Consider the following 26042-nt stretch of genomic DNA (forward strand, 5'->3'; position numbering starts at 1 on the left):
ATTTGGCTATGCTATATGTAAACTTCTGACTTCAACTGTATATTGAATATAGGATGAAAAAGATTTTCTTTGTTTCTTTATGGAATTTTCTACAGAATTTCAATATATTCTGTACATACTTTTTTCAAAACCAATGTATTTTCCACATTGATTCCATGACACAATACGTTGACAAATTATGCTGAAACAACGTCGATTCAACCAGTGTGTGCCCGGAAGGTTGCTACTATACTGTGTGCCAAAACATCCTTGTCTGAGCTCCTCTGTTTCCTGTGCTCACTTGACAATGTTACATCAGTCTGAAAACTTTAGAGGCAACTTGTTGTTGAAAAGCATTTGCTTTATGTTCTTCCAAAGCTTCTTGTGAGAGTCGAAGGCCAGGCTACCTTTTGGGACAATTAACATTTCTTCACCAAGGCTTGGGGGATCATCTGGCATTTCACATTCTCCAGAGTCTTGGCTGGAAGTCAACAAACACGGCAATGGAAAGAGGAGCTCACCCCCATTAGCCTTAATTAGAAGGTACTTAGAAAGGTCATCCATGGTGGAACACTTGTTGTGAAAAGAACACAAGGTATCCCAGGGACTTATTAGACCCTCTATGGAGATAGGAACTGAAGTTCATCATCATAAAGTATGTCTCTGTTTGAAAACGATAATGAAGAAAAATCCCATTTACACATCACTCGTAAATTTAGTCCCTTGGGGGTACACACCATAACACATCTCTGACCAATTACAGGGTGACTGCTCTCAGGTTGCAATGATCCTACGATTCTGTTTAGAGTTATGAAGAAACAACACAGCAAACAATTTAGTCTTTATTGCCGTCTGTGCCAGAATACAGAGAGCCTTTGAACATAACAAAAAAAGGTTATTAGAAATATACAAAAACTACAGGTAACCAAATATAGGGTTATAAATCTTTCCATCACGTGGTCGTTTAATACAAGACTAAACAAAGAATAACAAGAAACTTAAAAGGCCCTCTTGTTCAGTTACATATCTCAGTGACATTCTCTCTGTCCCTCAAAAATGCAGTAAAATGCATAACAGAGAGGGATAATTAATTGAACTGTAAAAAGCTCAATCGATTTAAAATTAAACCATAGCAAAAGGTGGGGCATAAACTTTGCTTTGTTTTTGGTGGTATTTTGATTTCACATAATATATCAGTAAAGTCATTACCTAATTCAATTTCATACATAGTTCCCCTGTAAGATAATTAATGTGATCAAGTTAATACAGTACTTGATCTCATCCTCTTGACAGTCATGTTTTGATCTGGGTAATTGGGTGATGCTTGGTTTCACTTTTGTAAATCCAGGAACCATTATTTGTACTCTTTTTGATGATGCTTTTGTTCATTCCTCTACAAATATTGCATTATATTACTTTCTACGAATCACTGATTGGTGCTTTGAATTGACCTAGGCTAGATCATAAGGACTGGTAATAATAACACTTCTTAATTTCTCTTTTCTCAGATATCTACTGCCGGTATAAAATATGGCTATAAATACATCACATTTAACAAACTATATAAAACAGATCAAGTATAAATAGGGCACAAAGAAACTGGTATCTGGTGTGTCAATGGAAAAATACTGTGTTTAAGTTATAAACAATGGCTGTACTTTCTAGTTGCCTGTGCTTACTTCTACAGTAAGTAGTGTGCCAACTGTTCCTATTGATGTGTTTGACATGACTTAAGTCCAGTGCATTCATGCTCTGATACGAGATACTCTACATGAAATATTGTTTTGGGTAATTTACATCATGGATATTCAACATTGACAGGACTTGTTTTTCCCGTTACATTCTTGACAGGAAGAGTCCTCTATACTCAATGCATCTCCACATCCTTGTTGGGTTACATGGTTGACACCCCTCATTTCCGTGACAGCAGCTGGTTCTCCAAGTCCTCCAATCGAGCAGTCATCCCCGCCAGTAGAAAAGGGTTAAGGAAATAAACACATCATTCCATTTTATGGTCAAATTGGCTGAACGAATGAAGTTGAGCTGAATTGAATGATATTGTAGTAGAAGAATCATATGGCTTTTTTATGGGATTAATTTTGGTCCGAATCCTAATTTGAAATGTGTGCACTAAACTTGGACTTTGGCATAAATCATGCATTGATGTTGATGGGAAGATCTGTGCAATAACTTGAGTTACAAACACTGACGTATATGGGCCAACAGTATATCACTTAAATGCATATATATATTAGGTACCTAAGGTACAGTGCCTTTGGAAAGTATTCAGACCATTTGATTTTTTCCACATTTTGTTAGGTTAAAACTTTATTCTAAAATTGATTAAATTGTTGTTGATTTTCCGACTCAATCTACACACAACACCCCATAATGACAAAGCAAAAACAGTTTATACATTTTTGCTAATTTATAAATAATAAAAATTCTGAAATATCACATATACATATACATAAGTATTCAGACCCTTTACTCAGTACTTTGTTGAAGTGCCTTTGGCAGTGCTTACAGCCTCGAGTCTTCTTGGGTATGACGCTACAAGCTTGACACCTGTATTTGGGGAGTTTCTCCCATTATCCTCTGCAGATCCTCTCAGCTCTGTCAGGTTGGATGGGGATCGTTGATGCACAGCTATTTTCAGGTCTCTCCAGAGATGTTAGATCGGGTTCAAGTCTGGGCTCTGGTTGGGCCGCTCAAGGACATTCAGAGACTTACCCCGAAGCCACTCCCATGTTGTCTTGGCTGTGTACTTAGGGTAGTTGCCCTGTTGGAAAGGGAACCTTTGCCCACTTGTCTGAGACCCTGAGTGCTCTGGAGCAGGTTTTCATTAAGGATCACTTTGTACTTTTCTCTGTTCATCTTTGCCTCAATCCTGACTAGTCTCCCAGTCCCTGCCACTGAAAAATATCCCCACACTATCTTGCTGCCACCACCATGCTTCACCGTAGAGATGGTGCTAAGTTTCCTCCAGACGAGACGCTTGGCATTCAGGCCAAAGAGTTCAATCTTGGTTTCATCAGACCAGAGAATCTTATTTCTCATGGTCTAAGAGTCTTTAGGTGCCTTTTGGAAAACTCCAAGGTGGCTGTCATGTACCTTTTATTGAGGAGTGGATTTCGCCTGGTCGCTCTACCATAAAGGCCTGATTGGTGGAGTGCTGCAGAGATGGTTGTCCTTCTGGAAGGTTCTTCCATCTCCACAGAGGAACTCTAGAGCTCTGTCAGAGCGACCATCGGGTTCTTGGTCACCTCCCTGATCAAGACCCTTCTCTCCCGATTGTTCCGTTTTGCCATGCGGCCAACTCTAGGAAGAGTCTTGTGGTGGTCGTTCCAAACTTCTTCCATTTAAGATCGATGGAGGCCAGAGTGTTCTTGGGGACATTCAAAGCTGCAGAAATGTTTTGGTACCCTTCCCCAGATCTGTGCCTGGACACAATACTGTCTCAAAGCTCTATGGACAATTCCTTCAACCTCATGGCTTGATTTTTGCTCTGACATACAATGTCAACTGTGGGACCTTAAATAGACAGGTGTGTGCCTTTAAAAATCATATCCAATCAAGTTGTAGAAACATCTCAAGGAAACATCTCGAGGATGATCAGTGGAACAGGATGCACTTGAGCTCAATTTTGAGTCTCAGAGCAAAAGGTCTGAATACTTTTCTAAAAACATGTTTTTGCTTTGTCATTATGGGTTATTGTGTGTAGATGATTTTGAAAAATGTAATCTACTTTAGAATAAACCTGTAACGTAACAAAATGTGGAAAAGTCAGGGGGTCTGAATTCTTTCCGAAGGCACTAACAACTTTATGGTTTAAAAACACATTTATATAAACTACATAAAGTATTTTGTTATAGTAATTGTTATCACAAAACTGTAAAATGTTAGGACAAAATAAGGTAGTATCTGAAATATCTGGATCAATAGCCATCAGTAAATCTAATCTACTAGCACAAATGTTATAATGGGCACTGCACAAAAAATATGTCCTCCCAATGAAAAGTAGCCATGTGCACACTCAATCAAAAGATACTTATGTGCAATAGCATGATGGAGACTGACGTGGAATTCCACTGCAACAGAAGTGCCATTGTAACTCATCATCACTTCTAATCCCTAAGCATTTACAAGGAAAAAACAATTGGTCTTTGAAACTGACATTTACTCCTGAGGTGCTAACTTGCTGCACCCTCGACAACTACTGTGATTATTATTATTTAACCATGCTGGTCATTTATGAACATTTGAACATCTTGGCCATGTTCTGTTATAATCTCCACCCGGCACATCCAGAAGAGGACTGGCCACCCCTCATAGCCTGGTTCCTCTCTAGGTTTCTTCCTAGGTTTTGGCCTTTCTAGGGAATTTTTCCTAGCCACCGTGCTTCTACACCTGCATTACTTGTTGTTTGGGATTTTAGGCTAGGTTTCTGTACAGCACTTTGAGATATCAGCTGATGTACGAAGGGCTATATAAATACATACAATTTGATTTGCTACAAAGTTCAACTTAAATGAACAGGAACTGTATATAAAAGGATATGTTTTGTTGTCAGCTGCTCCAGCGTGGTCATTGTGGCTTGCTGGAACTCAACCAGACTCTCACAGGCACATGGGTTTTTTACCTCAATCTCTCCCTGGCTCTCCTCTGAAAACACACATTTACAGAGCAACTCATTCATCCCCCCCCCTCCTGGTACCCAATGGGAATCAAACCCACAACCCTGGTGTTGCAAGCGCCATGCTCAACCAACTGAGCCACAGGGGATCACATACACATTTTGAAAAAAAGTAACTTTCTCTCCAAATTAAGAAATGTAAGGAGGTGTCTATTGTGTAAAAAGTATTTAACCTCATCTTCTCTATTAATCTTTGCCTGACTAGATGGTGCTCTAAAAGAACAAGTTCTGATTATGTTGTGATTTGCTTTGATCATAGAATAGAATACCTGCACAGATGTTGAGCTTGAGGTTCTCTGCTATCTGGTTGATGAAAGTGAAGTCAGTGGTATAAAAGAAGTGTTTGTCGTGTGGCTCCGAGGCAATCTCACGCAGCTCATCCTCCACGGCCTTCCCAACACCAACAGCATACATAGTAATACCTGGCACACAGGACAATGCAGTATCTCACTGAAGGGGTGGATGAAGTCCTGAATTGTATTTGATTGCAAGCACTGTTTTGTTGAAAAATCTAGCCACACACCAAAGTAGTGAATGGCAGTCGATTTGGACATGATATGTTGTCTTTAAGTAGTAGGCTTTCATGTTTCATAACCATGTTATATGAGCTCTCATTATAGAAAGATAATCAAATCTTAATGTTCTTGGTCATATGGAAACATTACTGCAGAAGCTTTATAATACATTAGGCAAATAAATTACAGCCCGTGTGTCATCTACAGTACCTGCTTCTTTGGCTTTTTTGGCCCACTCAGTGATGTCGTCTTGAGAGCGGCCGTCAGTGAAGACCAGGCCCACACGAGGGACATTCTTGCGGGCACCCTCGGCCTCTGAGAAGCTATTCTCTACCATATGCTTGAGAGCCAGGCCCGTCATGGTGCCCTTCTCCATGTACTCCACATTCATCACCGCCTTCTTGATGTCAACCGCCGTCTGGTACATGTTGAGGGAGAACTCGGTTCGCACGCGACTGGAGTACTGCACTAGGCCCACTCGTGTCCCGTGCGCCGACACGTCCAGGGAGTCCACCACCTGGTTTACAAACTGCTTTACCAGCTCAAAGTTCTGGGGACGCACACTCTTGGAGCCGTCGATGAGGAGGACCAGGTCAATGTTGGCTGATCTGCAGGCTGGGTGGGACAAGGGGCAAATCAGGGCACTTTCCATACAGTAACATGCCCTTGTTGCATTTACCATGCATGGATTGTTGGTCTTTCATAAAACACTGTGGGATTCATCAGAAACAACAGCTCCTTTGGCAGTGTTCTCTTGATGAAGAAAAGGCTTTTTAAAATATTTTTCCCTGTTAAAATTAACAAACTTACAAAGAGGGAAAGACGTAGGAGGGTTATTTGTACCAAACTTTAAATTGTATTTTCAGGCAGCATTTCGCCCAATCCTAATTTGGTTTAGAGATGATTCTTCTTCCCCCTTGCTGAGTATAGAGAGACATGAAAGAGGTGTTCGTCACTGATATATCCCTTCAACAATGTAAACTATGCTTTGGTCCTATTAGTGCTAACACAATTTCAATTGGTGCAAAATGAAATGCTATGCTCCGCTATTTGACAATAATGCTTTGTGGTCTGGAGAGCAGTATTTTGCATCCCCCAAATAGTCCAAATGTGGAATCCGTACCCTTGCTGATATCATGTACAGCAATGGTTTGAGAACATTACAAACATTACAAATCAAATCATTTTTTCAGTAATTACAATTTAGGCCAGCTATGCTGGACTATGGAGTCCCTTGGGAAACCCAACTACCGACCACACAATGATGGGATTTATAAATACATTATCTGGGATGGTGACATGTTGGCTGGGCGGGGTTGGGAGAACGAGATGAAAGGTTGGGGGTAGAGGCCACCTTCTTTTTTATTTTCCTGTTGATACTGAATTTATTATTACTTCAACTTTTGAGTGGTAGCCTATGGGTAATGGATAATGTACCTGTAACCTACCGAACAAAAATAATACACTGTGGAATGTGCAGTTGTTATGCATTTTAACAGGTCCTTACTGTAAAACTTTCTCAATTACTTACATGGCTAAATATTTTATTTTTGAAGAGGTTTAATTTGTAGGTTATGCAATTCCAGTCCTAGTCCTGGAGCACATTAGATATTAGATATTATTTTCTAGATACTACAGAGGGACAATTGAATGGTAGTAGTTGTATAGAGCCATTGCATACTGGTGAACCACAGGAGTTGTAGAGGGTATTAGAGGATATTCATTATTGTATTCAGTGGGTGTGTGAGGTATACTTACTTCCGCAGCCTTTGCCATCCTCCGCCAGTAGCTGTGCCTCAGGACAGATGCAGTAGTAGGATCCTGGTGTGCTGACACACTGGTGCTCACAGCCATGCACCACTGTGTTACACAGGTCAAGATCTGTGGAGGACAAACACACATGGATAGACTGACAAACAGAGGTGAAATGAAGTGTTTAGTGTCATAGGTTATGTCCGGGATCAATGGAACACGATGGGTTCAAATAGAATTTGTATTGTTAGGAATACTTTAGTTGCTTTTGATTGAGCTTGCTTGGAGCACTTCAACCAATGACCAATCCCAAATGTACAAACTGGCACTCCTGACAGGCACAATCAAGTGCTAAAAATATTACAAAGAAAACACATACTATTTGAACCCAGGTCTGATCAAAAATATCAACAAAATCCTGTTGTATGCAAGTAATAAGGACAGCAAATATGTATTTTAGGCTTGATAAGTACAGGATAGTATGTAGATTTGTTGAGTTTGCAATGTTCACCACAAATCTCATGCAGCAGCCGCCTTAAATACGCTGTTGTATACATATGTCCCTATGTATTCTACTGTTTGGCCTGATGATGGCCTCACTAACTTGAGTTTGAAGTGTTGCATTCACAGCTGAAGTTGCATGGGGAGGCGATACAGATCTGCTTACAGTCATGCCCGCAGGTCTATCATTGTATCATACAAACAGATACACTGATTACAGCTTGAAGGGAAGGTTGTGGTTTCATGCCCAGGATTCTTCTATTGTTTGAGACGTTCTATACCAACTTGGACTCTCAAGTATTCCTAAGGAAGATCATACTTCTTGGGGTTTGTTTTGCCAGGGTCAGCCAGGACCACAACATTTGAAGAGGCATGATAAGAAGGAAGGTGTCAGCAATACCAACTCAAATGGAGTTATTCTCCTAACCAAATGTGTAGAATATGACCTTGTCATCTTCAATCAGAAAAACAAATTCAAAACATCCTGGATGCATCCACACAATGGCATATCATTGGCTATGTCATTGTCTGAGGTAAGGATTGTTGTGTTGTGAACATCCCACTAGCGATGAAGAGTCCCAGCAACTTTTGGAAAGTACAGATCATCCCTTGATCCGCTCCATTATGTCCAGTAGACTAATGAATAAAAAGGGTGAAAATTAGGGATAAGACGGTCAAGATGTCTGAGAGATACCAGCAAACTGCAACACCTCAGGATGCACCTCTTGTTGCTAAATTCCCCAAAGAATAACCTGAGGATATCAAAACATACTGGAGCATGCTCAAGTCCACCATGCTCAACACCTTCAAGAATACCATTGTCTATGAGATCAAAAAGCACAAGGACTGATTTGATAACATGACCGAACTTGTATAACCCATCGACACAAAACCAATAAACGTTTGCGCTTGACAGAATGACATAAGCTTTTAAGCTAAAAGAGAGTCTCACCGCAGAGTGAAGGTAAATGTCCATCCTTGAGTGAGGGACTCAAACACAGGAAAGGCACGGGAGATCCTAAATCTGGTGGACCCTGTCGATACCAGAGGCTTCTTCCATGCCACCAAGGCATTATACAAACCCAGTTACTGTAGCCTAAACCCATTCCGCTCCAATGATGGACATAAGCTGCTGAATGATGATGAATCAATTAAATCCTGGTGGAAAGAACATCTAGAAGCACTCTTCAAACCGAAGTACAACCGTTGAGATGTAGATCATCGACCAAAACCCTCAGCAACTCATAAAGGTAGACATGGGTGAATCACCTGGCAGGCCGTACAAGATGCCACCCAGAAGGTAAGAAATGACAGGGCCACATACATGATCCTGAGAGCTCTTACACCACATACTGTACATGCCTTGCTCTGGTACGAGAATAACATTCCCACACAAATCAAGGACACCCTGATTGTAATCATCTTTAAAACGGAGGTTAAGAAAGTATGTTCTTCCTCCTTTACACCACTAGGAAAATAAAGACTCCTACTCCTCCCAGAATCACATTGCGGCTTTCGTACAACCAGAGGCACAACAGACATGCAAGGAGCAAAAGCAAACAATTTACATGGCCTTTATGACCTTACAAAAGTATTTGAATCGATGAACTATGATGCCCTTTGGCTGACAAACTCACCAGGGTACTGTGATCAGTAACAGTGGTGCTAAAAAGTAATCCTTAAAGATGAAACCTGGAGTGAAACTGGATCATTGTCCCCACCCATTCTACATTGCTGCCATCGTTCACCCTACAGCTCAAATCTGTTTCAGGGAGTCCAAACCTTAACAAATTCAAGACAAACAGCAAATAGGTTTTCATCGTGGAGCTCCGGTATGCACATGACAATGCCATATCTGCCCACTTGGAAGAACACATACTGGGCATGGATGCCTTCGCAAAGACTTACACAGTCCTAGGTCTGGCACTAAACATAAAAAAGACACCAAGCCCGACCTGATAAGACAACACCACCCAAAACAATACGTGTTGGCAATACCAGACAAGACAACACATATATAACAACATATATATATATATATATATATATATATGTATTTTTAGACCCAAATTTACCCACTTTGGCTATGGAACTTCTTACACCTTATTCACATTGTGCCATTTATATGGTCCGGTACTGGGTTACCGAATGACGACTCCCCTGAAGGTTGTGTGCGTCGTAGAGCAAAACAAGTGAGTGCTAATTGTTCCTGAGAGTCCTACCTGTCGAATGTTGTTGTTGCTCAAACATTTCTGTCTGGACAGTCAGTTTCCAAAATTAGGTCGTAGGCATCAGAAAGTTCAGACAACTGCCTTAAAGCTTGTGGATGTTGTAGACCAAAAATAACAACATGGGGTGATGAGTTGCTAGCTCAAACGGTTCGGGTTTACCAGACAATTTCATGATGATTGTCTTGTTCAGATCCTCTCATGTGTAGAAAAACACAGCTTTCACAAGCTCCATGTTATGGATTGGGCACAAGCTTTATATCGATGGAAAATGGGTATTGAGCTGCAGCCACCGAAAGAAACGATAAGTCTCTAACATAAACACACAGGAAGCTATTCAATATTCAAAATGACGTGAAGTATTGACTCGTGTTTTTTTAAAGCATCACCACTACCATCACCAGCTCACTAGTATAGGTCCTGTACTCCCGGCGAACAGCAAAGCAATTTCGTGGACAGAACAAACGCTACAAGTACCAACCTGAAAAAGTGCCCTGTGAACACCACTAATTAGGAGGACAATGCATAGGACAGAACCACATGGAGGAAGACAGTCAACAAGGGAGTTACACTACAAGAACTCTGCCACTCCGCAGAAGACAAGTGACAACAATGTAAGGAGAGCTTTACCTCCAAGAAGGCCCACCAATCATCCACCACCATCACATACCCTTGGCCACACTGCAGCAAAATCTTGCATCTCTTGGATTATCCTCTTCAGCTATCTGAAAACCCACAAACAGGAAGCAACAGGAGGACAATAATTCTCAACCTACAGTGATCGTCTATAATGGTAACTTGAGCTTCCCCTTCTTAAGTTACTTTTTTACATCTTTTACATTCGGTTTTGTACACCAGTCTCAAACAGCTGAAAATATAATATTTTGGGTTATATTAAAATATATATTTCACAGTGGTTTAGATGACACAATGATTCTCTACATAAATTGCTTGTTTGGTCACAAACTGAAATTAGGCAAAATAAATTTAGCAACCAGGAAATGACAGAGAAAGTTATAATATTGCATATTTAATTTGTAAAAACGTTGTTGTTGTTGTTTTGAAGCATGGATTTCCATTATTCCGATTTTAAAGATGGAGCTCGAAATTGATTAATACAGAGTAAAATGTAGATTTGTTCCACTTGTAATGATCACAACAAAAATCTCACCCAGCAGCTGGCTCAAATACGATGTTGGGTAATTCTGCCACTAGCTAAATGCATTATATTGTTTAGCCTGATGATGGCCTCATTAACTTGTGCAGGTCTTCTTGTCAGCGAGATTCTGAATTGCCGTCTGGAGCTTAAGCTCCTGGTAGGGTCACCCGTAGCGGTAAGGTCGGATGTTACAGGAAAAGTGTGATAGAACAAAGACCTTAACTGCAGAGCAGGCAGAATATAATGGTCACAATGATTGTAAAGGTGGAGGAAGACTGCAGTAGCGAGAGGTCACCAGTCGTCATGGGCTGCATGCCATTGGAGCTGCCAGTAGGATCACCTCTTTAAGGTCAGAAAGCAAACATTTTTGTCAGGATTTGGCCAGGGTTGTTCCGGGTTTTGGTCAGTAGATGCCCCCATTGTGCTTTTTGTCCTTATGTTTTTCCCTTGATCCCCATTATTATTTGCACCTGTGCCTCGTTTCCTCTAATTGTATTTAAACCCTTAGTTTCCCTCAGTTCTGTGCTCTGTGTTTGTATGTTAGCACCCTGCCCTAGTGTTCTGTGTACTCTTGTCGATTCCGGGTGACGCTCTTGTGGTATTCTGTTTTTTGTTTTTGTTTATTTTTTGTGAGTTTCTTTTGAGGCCTTTTTGTGCTTTTCCTACCACCTTTTGGATTTGCCATTTTTTTGTATTTAAGGTTTTTTCTTTATTAAATACACCGTCTTAAGTACTGCTGTGTCTGCCTCATCTTCTGGGTTCTGCTGACTATTCGTGGCTCAGTTGGTTAAGTGACTGTTTCTCACTCTGGAGACCCAGGTTCGAAACCGGGTCCTGACAGAAACACAGAGCCCAAAAATGAACACAGAGGCAGCCAGTTCCCAGGACCTTTTTGCCACGCTGTCCCACCACCAGGAGACTGTCCAACGCCACGAAGCCGCCCTGGTTCAGCAAGAGGCCTTAATGGCTAGACATTCTCATCTTCTGTCGGAGATGCTGACTTCCATTAAGCAAATATCTGATCGACTTACCCCGGCAACAGTTCCCGTCCCAGTACCTCAGGTTCACGTACCCATGGCAGTTAACCCCCTGGCTGAACCTCGTCTTCCACCTCCCCAACGGTTCTCAGGTGATCCAAGTGCTTGTAAAGGGTTTCTCACTCAATGTTCTCTCTCCTTTGAGCTGCAACCCTCATCGTTTCCCACCGACCGGTCTAAGATCGCATATATCATCACCCTGCTGTCGGAAAAAGCCCTGGCCTGGGCTACTGCTGTGTGGGATGCCCATAGTTCCTGCTGTGCCAGCTACTCTGCCTTTGCTGAGGAATTCGAACGAGTGTTTCAAGGCCCAAGCAGTGGTTCTGACTCAGCCAAACAGCTCCTGACTCTCCATCAAGGTTGGCGCAGCGTGACGGACTATGCCATCCAGTTCCGCACGGTGGCAGCAGCGAGTGGCTGGAACAACGAGGCGCTCACGGTGTGCTTTCTGAAAGGCCTTTCCGACACTATCCAAGATGAACTGGCCACTCGGGAACCACCGGACAATCTCGAGTCCCTGATCAAGTTGGCCTCACGCATTGACCAGCGTCTGAGAGAGAGAGAACTCAACCGTAGACCTCTAGCCCCTATCAGTCCCAGCTCCGAGTCCCCACCTTCATCATCGCTGGCTCCACCGGAACCCATGCAGATTGGACGCATCTCCCAGGCTGAGAGAGACCGCCGGATGAGGGAGCGACGCTGTCTATATTGCGGCAAACCGGGCCATTTCTGTTCCACGTGTCCCGGGCTCCAGGGAAACGCTCTGTCCCGTACAGACCGGGGGGAACTGTAACGGGAAACATAACCTCCTCCCATCCGTCCAACTCCCGTCTGCTCATTCCAGTCACCCTCTCCTGGGACAACCACAAGCTTCACCTTCAAGCCTTGGTAGACTCTGGAGCCGCAGGTAACTTCATGGATGGTGTCTGGGCGAAGGAGAATGGCGTTCCCTCTGAACCTCTAAGTGACCCCATGAGGGTTACTACATTGGATGGAAGCCCTTTGGGATCTGGACTTGTCACTCATGTCACTACCTCCTTGCGACTTTCAGTTTCACAACACCAGGAATTGATGAACTTTCATTTGATCTCCTGTTCCGAGTTCCCTCTCGTCCTTGGATACCCCTGGCTTCACAGCCATAACCCTCACATCGACTGGTCTGTGGGCACTATCAAGCAGTGGGGTCCTACGTGCCAAGCTACTTGTATTTTCCAGAATTCCCCGAGTTCTACTCCCGAGTCTTTAGAATCCATCGACCTGACCCGAGTTCCCGAGTGTTACCATGACCTCAAACTGGTGTTTAGCAAACAGAGGGCCACCATGCTACCACCCCATAGACCTTATGATTGCCCCATCGACCTGTTTCCGGGCACTTGCCCCCCCAGGGGTCGGATCTTTTCCCTATCTCCACCCGAACGAGCTGCTATGGATACCTACATCAAGGACGCTCTGGAAGCAGGCCTCATGCGTCCATCCACCTCCCCGGCGGGAGCAGGGTTTTTCTTTGTGGCCAAGAAAGACGGTGGATTACGTCCTTGCATCGACTACCGGGGACTCAATGCCATAACCGTCCGTAACCGTTACCCGCTACCCCTTATGGCCACAGCCTTCGAGCTGCTCCAGGAAGCAGTTGTTTTCACTAAGCTTGACCTGCGGAACGCATACCATCTTGTGCGGATCAGACCTGGTGACGAGTGGAAGACCGCTTTCAACACGCCTACTGGTCACTATGAATACTTGGTGATGCCCTTCGGCCTGACCAACGCCCCAGCGGTGTTCCAAGCGCTCATAAACGATGTGCTTAGGGATATGCTTAACATATTTGTGTTCGTTTACTTGGATGACATCCTCATCTTTTCAAGCTCCCTTCAAGAACACACTAAGCATGTCAGACAAGTACTCAAACGCCTCCTAGACAGCCATCTGTACGTTAAGCCGGAAAAATGTGAATTCCGTTCATCCCGAGTACAATTCCTGGGATTTGTAGTGGAACCCGGTCGAGTCCAAATGGACCCTAGGAAGGAAGGGGCGGTAGCGGATTGGCCCACCCCCAAATCCGTTAAGGATGTTCAGCGTTTCCTGGGCTTCACAAACTTTTACCGCAAGTTCATCAAGAACTTCAGTTTGGTGGCAGCTCCTCTCTCAGCTTTAACCAAAGGTGGCAATGCAAGGTTTTTGTGGGGAAGAGAAGCTGAGACGGCCTTCCAAGGACTCAAGCAGCGCGTCCTCTCTGCTCCCATCCTGATACTACCGACTACGGATGAACCATTTGTGGTGGAGGTAGACGCATCAGAGGTTGGTGTTGGAGCTGTCCTGTCTCAGAGGGGTGAAGACAAGAAGCTTCATCCGTGCGCTTTCTTCTCACACCGGCTTACCCCGACTGAGAGGAACTACGATGTGGGGGATCGTGAACTCCTAGCGGTTAAGATGGCATTGAAGGAATGGAGACACTGGCTCGAGGGGGCTTCTCACCCGTTTCAAGTGCTTACGGACCACAAAAATCTGGAGTATATCCAGCAGGCGAAGCGATTGAACTCTAGACAAGCTAGATGGTCTCTTTTCTTCAATCGATTCCAGTTTATCCTCACCTATCGGCCCGGGTCGAAGAATCTCAAACCGGATGCCCTGTCCCGAGTCTACGCTCCTGCCATTCGAGATGACACGGACATGCCTGTCCTTCCTGCTGCTAAGATTGTGGCTCCGATCTCGTGGCAAGTTGAGGATACCGTGAGACGTGCTCAAGCTAGCGAACCGGACCCGAAAGGAGGCCCTGCCAATCGGTTGTTTGTCCCCAAGGCAGTGAGGACTCAGGTCCTTCTGTGGGGGCACTCCTCTCGCCTCACCTGTCATCCGGGCGTAGGTCGCACCTTGGAGTTCATCCAGCGTAAGTTCTGGTGGCCTACCATAAGAGAAGACGTTGCCACTTTCGTCAATGCCTGCCCCGTGTGCTGCCAGGGCAAATCTTCTCACCTCCGCCCTCAAGGACTCCTTCACCCTTTACCTGTTCCCCACAGACCCTGGTCCCATATCTCATTGGACTTTATTACTGGACTTCCTCCATCCCATGGCAATACTACTATCCTAGTCATAATCGACAGGTTTTCAAAGGCGGCCAGGTTCGTCCCTCTGACTAAGTTACCTTCTGCCAAGGAAACGGCTGAGTTGGTAATTAATCATGTGTTCCGAGTCTTCGGCATTCCTCAAGATGTGGTTTCTGACAGAGGTCCCCAGTTCACCTCAAGGTTTTGGAAGGCCTTCTGCCAACTCATGGGGGCTTCTGCCAGTCTATCTTCAGGGTACCATCCGGAGTCCAACGGCCAAACAGAGAGGATGAATCAAGAGCTGGAAACCACCCTCCGATGTATGACTCGTGACAACCCGTCCACATGGTCATCCTTTATTGTTTGGGCCGAATACGCGCACAACACCTTGCGCTCCTCCTCCACTGGTATGTCCCCGCACGAGTGTCAGTTTGGCTATGCTCCTCCATTGTTCCCGGACCAGGAGGCAGAAGTCAGAGTGCCTTCAGCCTTGAAGTTCGTCAGACGCTGTCGGCTTATGTGGAGGAAGACCCGTCTTAATCTTATGCGTTCCTCACAGAGGTATCAACAACAAGCCAACAGACGTCGCCGTCCCGGGCCTACCCTGCGCCCCGGCCAGAGAGTCTGGCTCTCTTACCTCTACGGGTGGAGTCTCGCAAGCTGTCCCAAAAATACATCGGTCCCTTCAAGGTTGCCAGGAGAGTTAACCCAGTTTCTTATCGCCTACACTTACCCAGATCCCTTAAGATTAATCCCACATTTCATGTTTCATTGTTAAAACCTGTTGTTTTTTCTCCCCTTGTCCCGGCAGACAGACCTCCCCCTCCGCCTCGTGTCATTGGAGGCCAGCCGGCTTATACCGTCCACCGGATACTGGATTCCCGCCGGGTGCAGCGGTCCTGGCAGTATCTGGTGGACTGGGAAGGCTACGGTCCTGAGGAGCGCTCCTGGGTTCCTGCCAAAGACATCCTGGACCCTGACCTCATTCGTCAGTTCAGGGTCCTCCACCCTGAGAGAGCTGGTAGGAACGTCAGGAGCCGTTCCTAGGGGGGGGATTCTGTCAGGATTTGGCCAGGGTTGTTCCGGGTTTTGGTCAGTAGATGCCCCCATTGTGCTTTTTGTCCTTATGTTTTTCCCTTGATCCCCATTATTATTTGCACCTGTGCCTCGTTTCCTCTAATTGTATTTAAACCCTTAGTTTCCCTCAGTTCTGTGCTCTGTGTTTGTATGTTAGCACCCTGCCCTAGTGTTCTGTGTACTCTTGTCGATTCCGGGTGACGCTCTTGTGGTATTCTGTTTTTTGTTTTTGTTTATTTTTTGTGAGTTTCTTTTGAGGCCTTTTTGTGCTTTTCCTACCACCTTTTGGATTTGCCATTTTTTGTATTTAAGGTTTTTTCTTTATTAAATACACCGCCTTAAGTACTGCTGTGTCTGCCTCATCTTCTGGGTTCTGCTGACTATTCGTGGCTCAGTTGGTTAAGTGACTGTTTCTCACTCCGGAGACCCAGGTTCGAAACCGGGTCCTGACAATTTTAATTTTGGAGCCTGGAACGTGCAAACTCTGATGAACAATGCAACCAGTGATCAACCGGAGAGATGAACTGCGATCTTTTCAAGAGAACTGAGTTGATATTGGATTCACAGTGCTGCCCTCACCGAAACCCAAATGGCAGATGAAGGGCATTTGAAGGAAGACAAAGGCAGATAAACCTTCTTCTGAAAAGGTAAACCAGCTGATTAACCAGGAATTCATGGGGTTTGGCCGGGATCACAACCGTTGAAGATACCAACTAAATTGAGTTATTCTCCTAACCAAATGCAATACACTCTTCTGTCAGATGAATTATGAATGAATGAATCAATCTAATCCTGGTGTAGAGAACTAATTACATTGTTTTGTTTAACTCCATTTGCTTCTCTGTAAATGCTCTCATGGCCATGTGGTTAATGCTAAGAATTTTTTATTTTAGTTAACCTTTTTAACCAGGTAGGCCAGTTGAGAACAAGTTCTCATTTACAACTGCGACCTGGCCAAGGATAAAGCAATGTAGTTTGACAAAAACAACATCACAGAGTTACACATCGGATAAACAAACGTACAGTCAATAACACAATAGAATAATCTATATACAATGTGTGCAAATGTAGTAAGATTAGGGAGGAAAGGCAATGAATAGGCTATAGTGGAAATAATTACAATTTAGCATTAACACTGGAGTGATAGAGGTGCAGATGATGATGTGCAAGTAGGGATACTAGGGTACAAAAGAGCAAAAATAAATAACAATATGGGGATGAGGTAGTTGGGTGGTGTGGGCTATTTACAGATGGGCTGTGTACAGGTGCAGTGATCGCTAAGTTGCTCTGACAGCTGATGCTTAAAGTTAGTGAGGGAGATAAGTCTACAGCTTCAGTGATTTTTGCAATTCGTTCCAGTCATTAGCAGCAGAGAACTGGAAGGAAAGGAGGCCAAAGGGTGTTGGCTTTGGGGATGACCAGTGTAATATACCTGCTGGAGCGCCTACTACAGGTGGGTGTTGCTATGGTGACCAGTGAGCTGAGATAAGGTGGGGCTTTACCTAGCAAAGACTTATAAATGACCTGGAGCCAGTAGGTTTGGCAACGAATATGAAGTGAGGGCATACAGGTCGCAGTGTGGGTAGTATATGGGGCTTTGGTGACAAAACGGATGGCACTGTGATAGACTACATCCAATTTGCTGAGTTGAGTGTTGGAGGCTATTTTGTAAATGACATCGCCGAAGTCAAGGACCGGTAGGATAGTCAGTTTTTTGGGGGTATGTTTAGCAGCATGAGTGAAGGAGGCTTTGTTGCGAAATAGGAAACTATCTAGCCAGACACATAGGTATTTGTAGTTGTCCACATACTCTAAGTCAGAACCGTCCAGAGTAGTGATGCTAGTCGGGCGGGCGGGTGCGGGCAGCAATCGGTTGAAGAGCATGCATTTGTTTTTACTAGGATTTAAGAGCAGTTGGAGGCCACGGAAGGAGTGTTGAATGGCATTGAAGCTGGTTTGGAGGTTTGTTAACACAGTGTCCAAAGAAAGGCCAGAAGTATCATTGATATATACAGAGAAAAGAGTCAGCCTGAGAATTGAACCCTGTGGCACCCCCATAGAGACTACCAGAGGTCTGGACAACAGGCCCCACAATTTAACATTCTGAACTCTATCTGAGAAGTAGTTGGTAGACCAGGCGAGGCAGTCATTTGAGAAACCAAGGCTATTGAGTCTGCCGATAAGAATCCGGTGATTGACAGAGTCGAAAGCCTTGGCCAGGTTGATGAAGACGGCTGCACAGTACAGTCTTTTATTGATGGCGGTTATGATATCGTTTAGTACCACGAGCGGCGTGGCTGAGGTGCATCCATGACCAGCTCGGAAACCAGATTGCATAGCGGAGAAGGTACAGTGGGATTCAAAATGGTCGGTGATCTGTTTGTTAAATAACTTGGCTTTCAAAGACTTTAGAAAGGCATGGCAGGATAGGTCCTGTGTGGCTCAGTCGGTAGAGCATGGCGCTTGCAACGCCAAGCGTCGTGGGTTCGATTCCCGCTAGGGCCACCCATATGTAAAAGTAGTGGCCCCAGCCGACTTGTAAGTCGCTTTGGACAAAAGCGTCTGCGAAATGGGATATATTATTATTATTATATTTATTATATTAGATATGGGTCTGTAACAGTTTGAGTCTAGAGTGTCTCCCCCTTTGAAGAGGAGGATGACCACGGCAGCTTTCCAATCTTTAGGGATCTCAGACGATGCGAAAGAGAGGTTAAACAGGCCAGTAATGGGGCTTGCAACAATTGTGGCGGATAATTTTAGGAAGAGAGGGTCCAGATTGTCTAGCCCAGCTGATTTGTAGGGGTCCAGATTTTGAAGCTCCTTCAGAACATCAGCTATCTAGATTTGGGTGAAGGAGATGTGGGGGGGGGGTCTTGGGCAAGTTGCTCCAGGTGGAAAACATGGCAAGCCGTAGAGAAATGCTTCTTGAAATATTTATCGGTGTCCAAAGAAGGGCCAGTGTTTCCAGTGTTTCCTAGCCTCAGTGCAGTGGGCAGCTGGGAGGAGGTGCTCTTATTCTCCATGGACTTTACAGTGTCTCGCATCATTTTGGAATTGGTGCTACAGGATACAAATTTCTGTTCGAAAAAGCTAGCCTCTGCTTTCCTAACCGACTGTGTGTAATGGTTCCTAACTTCCCTGAAAAGTTACATATTGCGGGGGCTATTCGATGCTAATGCAGTACACCACAGGATTTGTTTGTGCTGGTCAATGGCAGTCAAGTCTGGAGTGAACAAATGGCTATATCTGTTCTTAGTTCTACATTTTTTGAATGGGGCATGCTTATTTAAGATGGTGAGGAAAGCACTTTTAAAACCTGTTAAGGCTCAGGACAATACAGCCCCCTTTGGAAGAATTGCGTGCCCATAGTAAACAGAAAAAAATCTGTCCAAAATTGCTAATATATGCATATAATAATTATTATTGAATAGAAAACACTCTAAAGCTTCTAAAACCGTTCGAATTATGTCTGTATGTAAAAGCAGAACTCACAGGGCAGCCATTCTTCCAAACTCTCTCTCTCATCAGGAAAGTTGGGCAAACTTTGACATCATCGCCCCCACCCTTCCCAACCAGCTATGGATCTGGAGACACTTTCTATGTCTTCCACTAGATGTCCTCATTCAGTACAGCGTTTAATTGTGCAAATCACGTGGGTTTTGACCCTTTGGGAGGGAAAAGACTGAGTGTCGTGAGAAGATACCAAGTCAGGAGAGCGAGGAATTTGGAGAGAGGTCCTTTTGTTCCAGAATGCGTGAGAGCAAGCAAGAATGTCCGATAGATTAGATAATTGTTTTGTACACGTAGAACATCCTAAAGCTTGATTCTGCACTTAGTTTGACCAGTTTAGTCGACATATAATATGTAATTTTGAAGTTTTAATGCGCAACTGTTCGTGACCGGAAGTAATTTTTGGTAGCATTTCAGCTGGAACTTGCAGCATATGCTAATACAAAGACACACGAATTGAAACCAAACGATGTTTTGGGTAAGTATGACTTCTTCCACTACATTCTGATCGAAGACCATCAAAGGTAAAGGAATATTTATGTTGTAATTTTGTGTTTCTGTTGACTCCAACATAGCGGAGGAATATTGCTTATGTCTGCGCGCCGTCTCAGATTATTGAAGAATGAACGATTTCTCTAACGTTGAAAAGAAATGTGACAAAGCGATTGCATTAAGAAGCAGTGTATCTTTCTAACTATATGTAGAACATGTATATTTAGTCAAAGTTTATGATGTGTATTGCTGTTATCTGGCGTTATCTGGCAGAGCTATCTATAATTTCTCAGGATATTTTTGTAGCATTTTTTGAACATGGCGTCAATGTAAACGGAGATTTATGGATATAAATTGCATATTATTGAAAAAAACATAAATGTACTGTATAACATGTCCTATTACTGTCATCTGATGAAGATTTTCAAAAGGTTAGTGAATAATTTTTCTTTTAATCCTGCGTTTGTGATTGCGTCTTTTGTTTGACAAAATGGCTACATATCGTCTGTGACTTTGTGGTGGTTTGATATACATATGTGCTATGTTTTCGCCGTAAAACATTTTAGAAATCTGACTCGCTGGGTAGATGAACAAGGTGTTTATCTTTCATTTGAGCTATTGGACTTGTTAATGTGTGGAGGTTAAATATTTCTAAGAATATTTTTGCATTCTGTGCGCCATGGTTTGAGTTGAGTGGGGGGGCGTGGTTCCCCTAGGGGCACCTGTAGGGTGATGTCGTTAATTAAGGAACAACCAAGCATCCTCTACTGATGGGATGAGGTCAATATCCAGGTGGATTAGAAAGGCCTGCTCGTTAAAGTGTTTTAGGGAGCGTTTCACAGTGATGAGGGGTGGGCGTTTGACCGCTGACCCATTACGGAAGCAGGCAATAAGGCAGTGGTCGCTGAGATCCTGGTTGAAGGTTGAAGACAGCAGAGGTGTATTTAAAAGGCAAGTTGTTCGGAATGAGATCTATGAAGGTGCCCTTGTATTAGGGTGTACCTGATAAGTTCCTTGATAATTCCTGTGAGATTGAGGGCATCAAGCTTAGATTGTAGGATGGCCAGGGTGTTAAGCATATTTAGGTCACATAACAGTACGAACTCTGAAGATAAATGGAGGGCAATCATTTCACATATGGTGTCCAGGGCACAGCTTGGGACTGAGGAGGGTCTATAACAAGCGGCAACAGTGAGAGACTTATTTCTGGAAAGGTGGATTTTTAAAAGTAGAAGCTCGAACAGTTTGGGCACAGACCTGGATAGTATGACAGAAGGCTTGTGCAGGCTAACTCCGCCCCCTTTGGCAAGTCTATCTTGACGGAAAATGTTGTAGTTGGGGATGGAAATTTCTGAATTTTTGGTGGACTTCCTAAGCCAGGATTCAGACACTGCTAGGACATCAGGGTTGGTGGAGTGTGCTAAAGCAGTGAAAAAAACAAAGGAGTCTTCTGATGTTAACATTCATGAAACCAAGGCTTTTACGGTTACAGAAGTCAACAAATGAGAGCGCCTGGGGAATAGGTGTGTGGTACTGGGGGCTAACCTCTACATCACCAGACGAGGAGTAGGATAAGTATACGGCTAAAGACTATAAGAACTGGTTGTCTAGTGCACTGGGAACAGAGAATAAAAGGAGCAGATTTCTGGGCACGGTAGAATAGAATCAGGGCATAATGTACAGACAAGGGTATGGTATGAAGTGTGTGCAGTGGAGGTAAACCTAGGCATTGAGTGATGAGAGAGATTGCATCTCTGGAGGCATCAGTTAAGCCAGGTGAGGTCTCCGCATGTGCGGGGGGTGGGACAAAAGAGCTATCTAAGGCATGATGAGTGGGACTGGGGTGTCTACAGTGAAATAAAACAATAAATACTAACTGAGACAGCAGTAGACAAGGCATATTGACACTAGAGAGAGGCATAAGCAATCACGGGTGTTGATCGGGAGAGCTTAGATAACACCTCGTAAATGGCGATGAATGGGCAGAGAGGGTCAATTAGATACGCACAGGACCTGAGTTTGAGGCTGGGGCTGACTGAAAAACAAAAAGAGGTACCGCGTTAGTGAATTGTCCAACAGGCATCAGCTGTGTAGCCGAATGATCATAGAGTCTGATGAGTCAGAGAGCCGGTAGTCGCTCTACGCTTGGCAAGCGGGAGACAACGGTGTTCAGAAAGCTAGCGGGCCGGAGCTAGCAGATGGGTCTTTGGCGACATCACAACGGAAAAGCCTGTTGAAACCACATCTGACGATTACGTCGGCAGACCAGTTGTGATGGATCGGCGGGGCTCCATGTCGACTATAAGGGTCCAGGCCAATTGGCAAAAGAGGCATTGTAGCCCAAGAAGTTAGCTGGTATATGGGCCTAGCTCGAGGCTAACTGGTGCTTCGGGACAGAGGCGTTATCTAATAGTAGCCACTCGATTGCAGCTAGCTAGCTGCGATGATCTGGTGTAATGGTCTAGAGCTTGAGGCAGGAATCCGGTGACGTGGTAGAGAGAAGCAGTCCGATATGCTCCGGGTTGATATCATGCTGTGCAGACTAGCAGGTAATGTCCGAGCTAAAGCTGATTGGTGTCCGAGCTATAGGTGAAGACCACTAGCCGTGGCTAACAAAGACTGATAGCTAGTAGCTAGCTAGCTCCTGATGGAGGTTCCAGTTATAAGGAATAAACAAAGCAGATCCGTACCACATTGGGTGAGGCGGGTTACAGGAAAGTATATTTAGTTCATAGATAGAAAGTGAGATTAAAATATATATGAAAAAATATATATTTTACACAGGATAAGACAACAGGATAAGACAAAGACAAACACACGTCCGACTGCTACGCCATCTTGGTATGATCATCTTGGTAGGATCATTAGTTACAGTTGATAATATTTAAAAAAAAATGACATGTAGGCTTCTTAAATCATTATGGAGCAGAGCGCAGACCAAGCCATAACAGTTTGAACCCGATGGTTAGTGCAGACAATAGACGATGGTATAGCCTGTATTGTACACTCTTCTCCCTATTATAATTCTATGTGTGCACTAATCTTCCAGCATTACTATTGGTTGTAGAACTGAATTTCGCAACTTTCAGGATGAATCAAACCACTGTATTTTATTCATCAGTATGATTCAAAAATATTTGTCTAACTCTAAATAATTTACACGATCAGAGTATTTGTAGATCTACCATTTGAAATGGAGACGAATATGCATATATTTAGATAGATTTCTTCCATTGATCCATAATATTCGGAACCCGTTCTCTCGATATTCAGTGTATTCTAGTGAGTCTGTCAACAAAATTCTAACTAAAAAGGTACACCGTATTTAAAGTGATGGCTTAAGATACAGTACCAGTCAAAAGTTTGGACACACCTACTCATTCCAGGGTTTTACTTTAGTTGTACTATTTTCTACATTTATAGAATAATAGTGAAGACATCAAAACTATGAAATAACACATATGGAATCATTTAGTAACCAAATAAAAATATATTTTATGTTTTATATTCTTCAAAGAAGCCACCCTTTGCCTTTATGACATCTTGGAGACTCTTGGAATTCTCTCAACCAGCTTCATGAGGAAGGCTTTTCCAACAGTCTTGAAGGAGTTCCTACATATGCAGGGAGAAGGGCACAACGCAGCACTCCGGGCCAAGGGCACAACGGCCACTGGCCACAAAAGTGTGCATTATGGCCACAGAAAGGGGATGCCGCCGTAAAATTCAGGGCATTATCAAGTGCATGTCAATTTGTGAATGAGTGACTGATGAAGTGTAAACAGCCTGCGCCAAAAACTAAGCAAGAACTCATGACTTTCATGACACTTTTTTCAAATCATCATTAGAGTCGCATAATGCATCCTTACAATGTATTAAAAATCAAAACATAAATTACATTTATAACTCTAAATGAACCATATAGGAGTAACTATTTATTTGTTAACTGCTCAACACAGAATAACTGCATGTGCGAACTCCCTCAAATCATTTGGAGAAAATATCCTTTCACTTATATTCAGATTTATTCAATTGTATTCTTCATACTATAAAAAAAATATAAAATTATGCCATGGAATTCTAAGCAAATCTTGTCTGCTAAATTAACTAATGTAGCCCACAGCCTTTTGGCATAGCTAGATCCGGACCTAACATAAGGACAACTCAGAGTATGCTGTTCTGTTCTTCTGAAATAGACTACATTTTCTTCATATCATGTTTCTTTAGACCTGTCTAAAATAAATAATGAATTTATGGTGATGGTGTAGACTATATTACATGGATTTATTAGACTTTTAAAAATGTAGTTCCAAAGGTCTCCAACAGTAGCGCGTAGGCTGTGTGGCAGCCAGGAGATGCTAAATGTGTTTATGTTAATTGCAGTTGATTACTGTGAGACCAACAGTTATTTGCTTGACAGTCACCTGCGGAATACATTTTGTGATCGCCACAGCCCTACCCCTAACCTTAACCCCTAACCCCTAGCCTAGCTAAAGTTAGCGACCTAGCTAACGTTAGCCACCGAGCTAGAATTCGTAACATATCATACGTTTTGAAAATTCGAAACATATTATACGTTTATACACAGATCCGAATATACACTGAGTGAACAAAACATTAGGAACACCTTCCTAATATTGAGCTGAACCCCTTTTGCCTTCAGAACAGCCTCAATTCGTTGGGGCATTTACTCTACAAGATGTCAAAAGGGTTCCACAGGGATGCTGGCCCATGTTGACTCAAATGCTTACCACACTACAGCAAGTGAAATCGCTGCAAAACTTAACAAAGATCTGCAGTCAGTTTCAGAATGATTGGCAAGAAATAAGTTAGTCCTAAGTTAGTCCTAGCTAAAAGCATTTTATTTAGGACAAACCATTCAGTAAACCCTAAACCTCAACTAAATATTGTAATAAATAATGTGGAAATTGAGCAAGTTGAGGTGACTAAACTGCTTGGAGTAAACCTGTATTGTAAACTGTCATGATCAAAACATGTTGATACAACAGTAGCTAAGATGGGGAGAAGTCTGTCCATAATAAAGCGATGCTCTGCCTTCTTAACAACACCATTAACAAGGCAGGTCCTACAGGCCCTAGGTTTGTTACAGACTACCGTCCAGTCGTGTGTTCAGGTGGTGCAAAAGAGGGCACAGCTGTCCCTTAACTTCTTGAAACTCCCCAAACCGGATCCGGGTTTGTGACTAAGCCTCAGGCTCATTAGCATAACGCAACGTTAACGATTTCTGAAAATCGCAAATAAAATTAAAATAATGCGTTTGCTCTCAAGCTTAGCCTTTTCTTAACAACACTGTCATCTCAGATTTTCAAAATATGCTTTTGAACCATAGAAATTGACTAATTTGTGTAAGAGTATGCAAAGCTAGCATAGCATTTTGTGTAGCATGTAGCACGCAACATTTTCACAAAAGCCAGATAACCAAATAAATAAAATCATTTACCTTTGAAGAGCTTCTGATGTTTTCAATGAGGAGACTCCCAGCCACATACCAGATGCGCAGTGTTTCCTGAAAGCGTCTGTGTGTAGGAGAAATCGTTCCGTTTTCTACATTGCGCCTGGCTACCGAAACGAACCGAAAATGCAGTCACCTACAACGTGAAACTTTTTCCGGATTAACTACATAATATCGACCGAAACATGGCAAACGTTGTTTGGAATCAATCCTCAAGGTGTTTTTTCACATATCTCTTCATTGACATGCAGTTCGTGGAAGCTTGCTTCTCTCTCTGTGCCCCATGGAAAAATACTGGCAGGTGACTTTTGCGCACCAATTTCGGCGCAGGACACCGGGCGGACACGTGGTAAATGTGGTCTCTTATGGTCAATCTTCCAACGATCTGCCTACAAATACGTCACAATGCTGCAGACACCTTGGGGAAACGACAGAAAGGGCAGACTCATTCCTCTTGCGTTCACAGCCATATAAGGAGATCATGAAAGACAGAGCCTCAAAAATCCTTGTCATTTCCTGGATGCCAAGTCATCTTGGTTTTGCCTGAAGCTCACGTTAAAGGGCACGCACAGAGAAGATATT

General features: G+C 43.4%; 1 protein-coding gene across 2 annotated transcripts in view; it reads right to left on the reverse strand.

Moving 5' to 3' along the window:
• Positions 1–833: 833 nt before the first annotated feature.
• Positions 834–26042, reverse strand: part of LOC135542344 (matrilin-4-like) — a 56148-nt gene continuing 30939 nt past the window's right edge. For both annotated transcript variants that reach the window (XM_064969247.1, XM_064969246.1), the window contains exons 9-13: positions 6949–7071; positions 5401–5805; positions 4945–5097; positions 4540–4644; positions 834–1950 (exon numbers count right to left, since the gene is read on the reverse strand). In XM_064969247.1, the coding sequence (XP_064825319.1) occupies positions 1892–1950; positions 4540–4644; positions 4945–5097; positions 5401–5805; positions 6949–7071 (845 nt within the window). In that variant the 3' untranslated portion in view covers positions 834–1891. The remainder of the gene's footprint in view (positions 1951–4539; positions 4645–4944; positions 5098–5400; positions 5806–6948; positions 7072–26042) is intronic.

This window comes from Oncorhynchus masou, chromosome 6, assembly GCF_036934945.1.
Source record: "Oncorhynchus masou masou isolate Uvic2021 chromosome 6, UVic_Omas_1.1, whole genome shotgun sequence".
In the NCBI taxonomy this organism is placed as follows: Eukaryota; Metazoa; Chordata; class Actinopteri; order Salmoniformes; family Salmonidae; genus Oncorhynchus; species Oncorhynchus masou.